The sequence below is a fragment of the Nicotiana sylvestris genome, chromosome 4, assembly GCF_000393655.2.
Source record: "Nicotiana sylvestris chromosome 4, ASM39365v2, whole genome shotgun sequence".
Lineage (NCBI taxonomy): Eukaryota > Viridiplantae > Streptophyta > Magnoliopsida > Solanales > Solanaceae > Nicotiana > Nicotiana sylvestris.
Genome location: NC_091060.1, coordinates 68,132,733 through 68,144,575, shown reverse-complemented (window position 1 = coordinate 68,144,575; position 11,843 = coordinate 68,132,733). Strand labels below are relative to the sequence as shown.

The 11,843-nt window shown below is 34.7% G+C and overlaps 1 protein-coding gene across 1 annotated transcript; it reads right to left on the bottom strand.

Moving 5' to 3' along the window:
• Positions 1-1,246: 1,246 nt before the first annotated feature.
• LOC104239701 (putative glucose-6-phosphate 1-epimerase) lies at positions 1,247-5,121 on the bottom strand. Its single transcript, XM_009794417.2, has 9 exons — positions 4,778-5,121; positions 4,536-4,670; positions 3,480-3,554; positions 2,864-2,920; positions 2,623-2,780; positions 2,399-2,530; positions 2,198-2,300; positions 1,920-2,019; positions 1,247-1,824 (listed from the first exon to the last, which is right to left on the bottom strand). The coding sequence occupies exons 2-9, from the start codon at positions 4,611-4,613 to the stop codon at positions 1,607-1,609; spliced, it is 921 nt and encodes a 306-aa protein (XP_009792719.1). The 5' UTR covers positions 4,614-4,670; positions 4,778-5,121; the 3' UTR covers positions 1,247-1,606.
• Between the last annotated feature and the right edge of the window lie 6,722 nt (positions 5,122-11,843).

Here is an 11,843-nt window from a genome sequence, read left to right as displayed (position 1 = left end):
GTGTTGTCCTGATTTCTTGTCATATTTGGTTTTCCTATCTCATGAAGGAAAGGACAATATATTTACCATAATTGGATTTTTCTTTTCCTAGAAGGAAAATATAATTCTTCCATATTTGGCTAGTCCCTTTTCTTATAGAAAAATATTTGGAGTTCTATAAATTGAAGATCTATCATTCTCATATGGTAGCATCCACAACATAGCCATAAGCGGCGTGAGAGTCTTGTTTAGGGAAAGAATTTTACGGGACAAGCGTTAGTGTATCACTTGTGTTTGCCTCTCGTGAGGCTGTTCTCTCGATATTTGTACTCTTTTTATTATATTGGATTACTCATCTCCGCCGTGAACGTAAGACAATTGACCGAACCACGTTATATGTTTGTATCTCTTTTGGTATATTTCTCTTTGTTGTATGATTTATCGTCATTCAAGGTTTGCTTTACTATCTTCCGCATGACACCTGATTTTTTCGGTCCTAACAAGTGGTATCAGAGCGAGGTTCAAGACAGGTTCATCTTAGCGAGTTCAGTTTTAGCTGTAACCTATTTGACGGTAATCGTGATTTTTGTTTGAGAAATTTGACCGGAGTGCTATGCACGTTGAGACAAACTTTGTGGTGGAGATTTGGAGATGCGACCTGTTGAAGGCTATGTGAAGAAAGTGGATCAAATTTATTTTGTCAGAAAATTCAGGAAAATGGGGGAAAATTGTTAGGTGTTGTCCTGATTTTCTTGCCATATTTGGTTCTCCTATTTCTTGAAGGAAGGACAACATATTTACCATAATTGAATTTTCTTTTTTGTAGAACGAAATTATAAATCTCTCATATTTGGATAGTCCTTTTTTCTTGTAGGAAAAGGGTTGTACTTATATAAATTGAGGATCCTTCCTTTCATTCATTAGCATCGACAATGTAGCCATATGAGGTTAGAGAGTCGTGTTTATGGGGAAAACTTTATGGAACAAGTGTTAGTGTATCACTTGTATTTGCCTCTTCGTGAGGTTGTTCTCTCAATATTTTGTACTCTTTTTTTATATAGTGGATTGCTTATCTTCGCCGTGGACGTAGGTCAATTGACTGAACCAAGTTGACCGAACCACATTACGTGTATGTGTCTCTTTTGGTATATTTCTTGTTTGTTATCTAATTTATCGTCGCTGAAGGTTTGCTTTGCTAGCTTCCGCATGACACCTGATTTTTCTGTCCTAACAGGAACATATAGAAGAAACTTACCACAATATCATATTTCACATAAATTTCCAACTTTGATTAATAAAGGGTGTCAATGACTATTTTGAGGTCACATGACGACTAAAACTAAGTGTCGGCGATTATACAAGTGGTTACTATACTCTTTGACTGAACCCCTTATATAAAATTCTGGGTCCGCCATAACTTTCACTTTGTAAGAACATATAGAAGAAACTTACCACAATATCATATGTTTAATTGACCTCACCTCCTCACCAATAAACGGGGCAGGTCAATACATAGAACATTAAACCGAAGAACTGCAGAATCATCTTATCAAGTTTATCTTTACATACAAACATATGACAGCAACATAACACATAAGGGAGCCCAATATGTAGCTTATATTTAAGTTCAGCTCAAACCATGAAGAACCATTTGAGGATCCAATTGCCCACTACAATAGCTTGAAGAGACAGCAACAATCTCTTGACAGCATTTCCATTCTTGATGAGGTTTTAGCTCAATTGGCTTTTCAAAGGCTGCGGAATCTACTAACATCATAATCTTGTAGTCCTCCACTCCAAAATCAGTAATAGCCTTAGGTATTTTGTCCCATGGATTCCAAAGAACTGTCAGTCAAAATGAAGATTCAATATAAACTACAGAGGGAATACAATGCCCAAAAGACACAAAAATAAATAACTAGTTAACAGATTTTGCAGACCTGTATCTGGTAGGCCTTCCTTTCGCAGAACGAAAGTTCTCTTTTTCTCATGGTCTATAATGGCAACTTTTGGTGGTGTACTCAAGTAAACACGATGGACCTGACACACAGTTAGCAATATTCAGTAATGAGAAATCCTAGTTTCTCACCAAATGCTACACACGAGAAGAAATTTAGATTAACAAGCCAGCAATGCTTTAACTTTTATAGACTTTAACGCGAGAGAAATTTAAGATCAAGCAAAGCATAGCCTATCAGTCAAATAAAGAGAAATATACCTCACGGTCAAATGTAATAGCATCAGCTTGTTCAGTAAATCTCTGCTTTTGCAACAGAAGATCCAAGTAGTCAAGTGTCTCTAGACCTTCAATGCGCACCTCACTACAATCGACTTAGTAAAATGTTAACATGCCGTTTAAGCCTAATTGTAAAGATTATATGATGACCATGAATACAGCAACATAAGTTACTTCTCAGACCTGATATCGGATACTGACAAGTAATTTCTTAGGCCAAACGTAAAGGAAAGGGATTTATTATCAGTATTCCTCACAGAGGGTATCAGCTTCAGCCTTCCAGGACCCAATGATACATGAAGCCGGAGTTCAAAACTGCATGAGACCACCATACATCACCATAAAATGCAGTGATCCTCCTAAAAATGTTTCATTATTTGGTAACCACAACCATCAGCTGAGCATACCTACAAGGCCAAGTTTTCAAATCTTTCCCAACGGGCTGAAAGATGAGGTCAATAGATGACTGGCTTCCAGAGGAAGGTAGATGCAAAGGGCTACTATCTAATGACCACAGATTCTGGCACACCAATCCATGCTGCAGAACTCGCCCTGTAGCACCAAGCTGCATAGACAAACTAAAGCTCTTTAATGAATGCTTAGAATCAAGAAACAAGATTAATTAAAAATATTGGCAAGTGATCTCACCTGTGAAATTGAAACAGATATCCCGCCCCTATATGCATTTGGAGATTTTGCAAGAGCCTAAAGAATGAAAAGGCACCAACATGTAAGATAACGTTATCACAGACCTCAGCGGCCACTTAGATAAATATCTCACTGATTAATGAAGCTTACGATATTCATACGTATACAAAATGGTGTAGTAGTTCTTGCCATCTTCTGACAAAACTAAATAGACAACCATTTTGCGTTTGCTATAAAAAAAACCACTATTTAGCAAGCAACATGGTGTGAGAACTAAGGTAATGCAGGCCACTTTGTAGTCGATGTTAGAAAGAAATACATACAGGCTACAAAATCTAGGCCTAGAACACTTGAATGCAGCTGAAATGAACACACAAAGAACTATTAAATGACTGTGATTCACTGTATGCAAATATGTGAACTGTAAATATAGGTTATGACAACGAGAAAGAAGCATATGCAGAAAACACATCGGCTTTGTTTTCTCCTCGCAAGCTACAAGTATAAGCATGTATATCTTGGTGACTCCTTCACAATTTGTTTTCGTCCTCACACATAATTGCTTAAAAAATATAGAACGAAAAGACAATTGAATATGACCATCCATGTTGCATACCTTGGTACTTCTGAACAGTAGTTCTTCTCCTCGTTCATTCTTCCATGAGACAACTTGACCACCATACAAGAGTACCTATTTTTAAATTATTAAAATGGAGTTACATATACCAAATCATATAGAGAATCCATCTGGTTCATGATTCAACCAGCCAGCTAATATGACTTGATGTTATACTTCAGCCAGTACCATCTACGGCACGCACTAGCCATAAGCCTGAGTGTCACCTCTAGTTCAAATGTTCCAAAACCAATACAGACTAGCTGGTTAAACTAAAAGCCCTGCTATGCCACATTTTAAGCTTTCTAGAAACTTGAACAAGATATTCAAGGGAAAAAAGAACATGAAAAGTTTGAGGAAATGTGTTCTTAAACCAAACTAAATATTTCAAGCCTACCTCAAACAGGAAAGTTGTTCAGGAAAATACCAAAGAAGCTGAGATTAAAGTTTCGGAAGCTGTTAATATGCAATTGCTTCTATATGTTACCTTTTGCATCCAAATCTAGTGGGAAGAAACAGGGGCTAATGAAGAAGCAAATAGGAACTAAAGATGAATAAAGCATAGTAGCTAGACTAGCCGGAGTTCATGGAATAGGTGGTCCTTTAGTATGCACTTCATAGTCAGAGACATAATACAAGAGAATTTATATAAACCTTAACCAATATTACTGGTCCCTTGAGATTAATTTCTTTGAATGAAAATGGAACTTTTTATTTATTTATAGAAAACTAAGAACGCTTCATTCAGCGTGGTTATTATCGAGGACATGCTGATGTCCATAAGCCCTAGCGTGAAAAATTCAGATTATTACGATCTGAACCCCCTATATCCATTTATAACGAAAACTTATCCGATGGCGGGATATGTACCCATCTGGCATAATAATTTGGGAAAAGCAGAATTGGATTAAATTCTTAATCCACGATGGCGGGATATGTACCCACCTGGCATAATAATTTGGGAAAAGCAGAATTGGATTAAATTCTTAATCCACAAAAATATATCATGAATTTCAGAAATATCAAAGTGTAAAGTTGTTGCAACAAGAGAAAGACCTCCGCTGAGGAGCCACCAGGATCAGACAACAACACACGGGGAAAGCCATTGGAGTCATCTACAACATCAAAAGGCATCTGCTTTATTGGACTGAAAAACCTCCACCTTATAATTCTCTTCACCCAACAATCCAGCTACGATAAACAAGAAACAACATGTAAGGAATTCGAAAAACAAAAAGAACTTGGCCTCAAAAGTACCTGATCACGGCATTAAAATAAAATGGGAAGACGAAAAGTACCTTGCTTTTTAGCTGTCTTTATCACAATTGATTTCAAGTTTGACCCCATTTGTACAAAAATGGCTGTTTATATACAGAGAACTCTGAGTCATCATCGAGTAGGAACAAAGAAACAAAGTCTGTGTCATCATCTTGTTGGAAGAGAAAGAGACTTTAGAGGAAGTTGAAGAGTTAAAGGTAACAGGAGATTCAAGGAAAGAAGACCCAATGAAGTTGAATTGCTATGCAGTTTGCGTCACTTTCAGATAAGGATGGGAATCTTTCATTCTTCCATTTTCAGGTTTGATTGTTTTGGGGGAAAAAACTCGTGGATGTAGAAAGTACTCGTATAATTTAGAGTGCGTAGATTCCTATGACGGACCCTCCCGCCGTCCAATCTAATTACTCCCTCCACGATTCACAATAATCAATTTGATTTTAAGGAAAATATTAAATTCTATACAAAAATACCTACTATGACTAAACTACCCCTAATTAAACATTTAATGTGAGGAGTAAGAAAATATTTTAGAGATATTTATATAGGGTTATTTTGTAAAAACAAATTGAATTCTTTCTTGATTACATAATTGGACACTTATTTTGAACCAAAATGAAAAAGCAAATTGGTCACTTATTGTGAACCGGATGAAGTATTTTCCCTCTTTCAAGATATTGGTGTTTAGCAAAAACTTTTGCATCATTTTCACTCCTTTTCGGCACTAGTCAACTACTCCCAACAGTCAATAATAAGTGACCATCTTATCTTTTAATTTTGATCCAAAATAAATATTTATTTACATAATCAGGAAGAAAATAATTTTTTTTCCAAAATTTGCCCTTATTTACAGATTCTATTGTGTTAAAGTAATAATTAATTAAGGTTAATTTAATGAATACATCTTTTTTTCTTTAGGAATTCGTATTTCCTTGTGTGTTAAAATTAAAATAATTACTTATTATGAATCAGAGGATCGGGAATACACAATAAGAATTAGTGCACCCAAAAATCCTATAGATACTATTTAGAGTGCGCAGATTCCCCCGAGGGACCCTCCCGCCGTCCAATATAATTACTTTCCCTGGTTAAAGATCTTAGGGGTCGTTTGGTAGGTTGTATAAGAATAGTGCGGAATAAAGTGTATTAGTAATGCATGGATTAGTAATGCATGTGTTAGTAATGCAAGCATTAATTATGCAGATATTATTTATTATCTACTGTTTGGTGTGGTGTATTAAAATTATAATGCATTACATAATTTTAAAGAAAAATAGTTATTTACAAATATGCCCTCCATATTCTCTAGCTTTAAGGGACTTTAAAGATAATTTTGTCTTTAACCATACAAATGCATGCATTAATAACCTTGGTATTACTAATGTCATGGTTTTCTATGCATTACTTATACATAGGATAATACCAAGTATGATGTATAGGTTGAAAAAATGTACCAAATAATGTATTAGTAATGCATAGAGCTAATGCTTGCATTATTTTTTCTAATACCTCCTACCAAACGACCCCTTAGTGTTTAGCAAAAACTTTTGCATCATTTTCACTCGTTTTCAGCACTACTCAATTACTCTCTCTGGTCCACAATAAGTGATCAATTTACTTTGGGGAGTCTGAAACCTAAATGGTAAGTTTTTGGACTCAAAACACGTTTCTACAGTTTTAAAAAAAAAGTTACTTTTCTACCTAAAATGCGATATTATACTGTATTTTACTTTAACAAAATTTTAGTCGTTAATGTAAAATGCAGTATAATACTGCGTTTTACATATAGCGCAGTATTATACTGCGTTTTACATATTAAATTTAACCCCCCTTTCTTCCCCATGACAGAACACGGGTTCCTCCCCCTCCATTAAAATATTGCGACAGCGGTCCCCCCTCCCCCCGATTCTAAAAAGATAAATTCGAGTGGACCCCACCCGTTACACAAAAAGTGGAGATTGTAGGTCTCGCATACAACCCAAGCCTTCGATTGTTGTGGTTTCCTCGTTTCGGGCTCAAAATTTCAAATTTTCAACTTTTCTAAAAACATAAATCGAGGTATTCCGATTTAGTTTATGTCGAAACTCGTATAATAATGCATATTAGTTGTCTTGAATGTGTTTTCACATTGTTTTGTGTTTTGTTTGCGATTAAATTTGTATGTTACTTTTATCCGGATTAAATTATTAGTGTCTAAAAAGAAATAGTTAAAAGTTGAGAAATAATTTTTTATGTTAATAAAAATGTTCATAAATTTCTTTACTGTTTTATATGTAATTTCGTGAATGTTATGTTATTAAAATATATTTGTTATTTTTATTTAGTTTAGATTATTTATTTGCTCAACGAATAGTGCCCTTATAGCGTAGTAAAATATAGAGCCTTATAGCGTAGTAAAATATAGAGCCTTTTAGTGTAATAAAATATAGAGTCTTTTAGCGTAGAATCTCTGTAATTTAAGACAAACAGACAGAACTATCCAATTACACTTTACAAAAATTAATTATTTAATTTATAAAACAAACACAGAGAACTAACAAATTAATATATGTTGTCAAATTAAATATCGAGCCTAGAACCTATAGATATATACTCTGTCCAATTAAAAATTAATTATTTAATTTATAAAACTAACAAAATTCTAAAAATATTGAAATTGACACACATAAGAATTCAGGATAACTTGGTGCTACTGGGCCACAAATATCGAGCCTAGAACCAATAGATATATACTCTGTCCAATTAAATAATTAAATATAAATTATTATAACACAAACAAAATTCTAAAAATATTAAAATTGACACACATAAGAATTTAGGATAGCTTGGTGCTACTAGGCCTCAAATATCGAGCTTAGAACCCATATATATATATATATACTCTGTCCAATAAATAATTAACTATTTAATTTATAAAACTAACAAAATTCTAAAAATATTGAAATTGACACACATAAGAATTCAGGATAGCTTGGTGCTATTGAGCCTCAAATATCCAGCCTGGAACCCATAGATATATACTCTGTCCAATTAAATAATTAAATATTAATTATTATAACAGAAACAAAATTCTAAAAATATTGAAATTGACACACATAAGAATTCAGGATAGCTTGATGCTACTGGGCCTCAAATACCGAGCTAGAACCCATAGATATATACTTTGTCCAATTAAATAAAAAAATATTAATTATTATAACACAAACAAAATTCTAAAAATATTGAAATTGACACACATAAGAATTCAGGATAGCTTGGTGCTACTTGGCCTCAAATATCGAGTTTGGAACCCATAGATATATACTATGTTTCAATTAAATAATTAAATATTTAATTTATAAAACTAACAAAATTCTAAAAATATTGAAATTGACGCACATAAGAATTCAGGATAGCTTGGTGCTACTGAGCTTCAAATATCGAGCCTAGAACCCATAGATATATACTTTGTCCAATTAACTAATTAAATATTAATTACTGTAACACAAACAAAATTCTAAAAACATTGAAATTGACACACATAAGAATTAAGGATAGCTTGGTGCTATTGGGCCTCAAATATTAAGCCTAGAACCCATAGATATATACTATGTCCAATTAAATAATTAAATATTTAATTTATAAAACTAACACACAATTAATGTTGTTTAATGTACAATAGACGACATGGACGTGCCGCCTGTGCATTCTGGACCTTTCTCGGATGAGATATTAGTGTTACAGGGCGTTCATAGGTTCGCCTACGTATGGGAGGGAGAGCTAGTGGAGCAAACTCTCCGCGCCAGGAGAGTGGACGGCGTATGGGACTTTATGAGGGAGAGAGGTTTCCATTCCCGCATAGTCCAGTGCCTACGTGATAAGGGTTTCTATAGGATTTTTTAGATTGGGCGGCTACAGCTCGACTGGTCTCTAATCATGGTGTTGATAGAGTGGTGACGACCGGAGACGCACACTTTCCACCTGCCCATTGGCGAGGCCACCATCACGCTTAAGGATGTTCAGGTTTTATATGGGCTGCCTGTTGATGGACTAGTCGTTGCACTGCCTTAGTATATGAGATCTATGACGAATGCCCAGTATTTGGACTTGCTGCAGCAGTTCACTAGTTTTAGGCCACAAGGTGAGGTTGCAACTTCAGGGGGCAGTCGCATTTATGTGACAACTATTACACAACATTTGGAGGTATTGCACCCCCGACATCACCGGCCAGATAGATGTTCTACATATTTACCGGTATACGAGGTTGGTGCTGCTCCTTCTTTTTGGAGGTGTTCTGTTCCCGAACACTTCAGGAAATCTAGTGAGTATGCGATTTCTACATCATCTTCAACATCTAGATGAGTTAACCCAGTACAGCTGGGGTGCTGTACTGGGTTTTGTTTTTATAAAAAATACCATGCATTGTATTTAGGTTTTGTTTTTACATTTTTAAGGTTAATTAGTTGATTATTTGTTTTATTAAAAATAACAATCACAAAAATAGCTCATTTTACATTTTTTACCTTTTAATTTTTAGATTAGTGATTTTTCTCTTTTAATTTAGGATCAAGTAATTTTATAATTATTGTAATTAGATATTTGGCTTAATTTTACAATTTTAGACTAATTTAGGAATTTAATTTAAGATTTTAATTAAAGAAAAAGAAAAAGAAAGACAAAAAGAAAAAAAGGAAATAATGGGTTAATTGAAAAGAGGTTTAAATTCTGAATTTGGGCCATTTATTTAAGCCAAAACAAGTCCAAATTTTGAGCCAGACCCAAGCCCAAACTAGCCATACCCGGTTCGTCTCCCTATTGTCCGAAACGATACCGTTTGATCCCCATCCAATCCCAGCCGTTGGATCATTTTGATCCAACGGCTCGGAACTGACCACTCCCTAAATATAAAAGTGTCGGACCCCCCCTCAAACCCTAGAGACCCTTTCATTTCCTTCTCCAAATTCTCTCAAAATAAAACCCTAGCCGCCCTTATAACCCCCGCCATCTCTGCCGTGGTCCGCCGACCATAAATCACCTCACGGTGGCAGACCACCTCCAAACACCACCAAATCGACACCCTATGACCTCCCTATTCTCCCCTTTCCAAATCTCTAACTCATTTCCCTCGAATCATCACTAAACATCTCGAATCTTAACTCTAAGATCGATGCCTAAAAACTCCAAATCACCTAAAGAGCTTGAAAATCACACCAAGTAACTCACAGCCTTCCCTCATCACCATCTCACAACCATTACCCCTAAATTCCCCTTTTTAATTCCAGAAAAAACCCTAGCTTACTCAGTTTTGCCAATTTTTGTCTAATTCGTTAAGTTCCAAGGCTCGATTTGGCCTGAAATATATGCTAGTCGTTTGTTCTTGGCAAGAACAACCCATTAACGTTGATTTTGGGTCATTTCGGAGAAGTTGGGACCCATGTGTCCATCCAGTGCTATCTGAAGATTTTCTTTTCGTTCTTTTTAGGTAATAATCCTCTTTTCTGTTCTTCTTCTCTTAAAATTTTCGGGTATCAGCAAGTCTAGGTTTTCTTTGCTTTGCATGGCTCAATTGTTTGATTTTTTGTTAAAAAATAACTGTTGGAGTTTCCGTTTTATTTCTTTTCAGTATTTTTGTTATTTCGGCTAGATTAATACCTAAGTTTTCTTTTGAAATGATTTTAAGCTTGCATGACTATTCTGTTTTGCTTCCATTTTTGTTTGATTATCCCTCTCCTGTAGTCTGCAATTGTTTTAGGTAGATTCCTAAATGTAAATTTTAGTTAATTAATCTATTTTTATTTATAAACTAAGTAGTCTAATTTCTAGAATTTCTTTACAGCTTTCTTTTAATCTTGGTTTGATTGTTGTTTAGAGGTTTAGTTTTTTAAATTCAGTGTTTTGTTTAGGGTTAATTAGATGAGCTTTCTTACTGATTAGGTAAATATTAGTGTTTAAATTACATCATTTGTTTTTGGACCCTGAATCCTTATGGCCGGGTCCTTGTTTGCCTTGAATTGCAAATCATTAGAAACCTGTAGGGTCTTAATTGAATTAAAAAGAATTAGGATAATTTTCAGAAAATATCTAGGAAAAGAAGTTTCTAGAAAATGCACAGCTGTCCTAGCTGTTGAAAAAGATGCTGAAAAATAGGATAAAAGGGACAGCTGTACCAGAGCTGTGGAAAAAAGGACAGTACTATTTTTAGCTATAGGATAAGGAATATTCCAAAAGAATACCTATCCTAGGCAGCTTATATATAGATACCTTCCTCTAAAACAAATCAGATTTCAAGAACCCTAAAATACTCTCTAAGTTCAGTTACTGCTTTTCTCTAAAAACGAGCTGAGTCTTTTTCTTTTGGTTTTAAAACAAAAACACTCAAAATCTCTCCTTAATATTCCTTGTCTTCATGTGTTGAGAAATGAATTAAAAGTGAAGATTCTTGGTTTCTTTGGGGATATACTGGTTTAGATGCTGTTAGCTGTTGAGGTTTGGGTTTGATTTTGGGCTGCTGTGTTGGTTTATGTCCTTGCAAGCTTCAACCAACTTCCTTCTTTTCTTTCTCCTGTTATTTGCTTGTCTTGTTGTTTCTACTTAGGTATTTAACCTTAGCTCTTTCTCTATCTAATGCCATGAATGACTTGTTAAAATGATATAAAATCAGATGTGTAAATGGTATTTGTAGAAGTGAATGCCCTTTCATGCTAGTATTTATCTTACATTAATATGAATGTGATTAGCTTTAACTATGTGAGTTTAAAAGTTTGAGCATGAATAACCTAGCTAATACTTGAATGCCTTGTAGTTTTAGTTTGCAAAAATAGCTTTATTTATGTCCTTTAGCAAATCTTCTAGTTATTAATGTTGATTATGAAACTTTAGTCATTTTTCTCTTCTTTCCTTTATCTGAGTAGACAGCTTTTCCCTTACTTAAAGCCATTTGTCTTCTTTCTTTGTCTGTTTGGTTATGAGCTACTGCCTGCAGATTTGGCCACTAGTTGACCAAATCAGTAGGTTCAAAAGCTGTAAAGTGGAATCATGCTATTTTTGACAAGAGGAGATCAAGCTCTAATGGACAAATCAAGTCCAAAAGAGGCACAAATTCTTCATGAT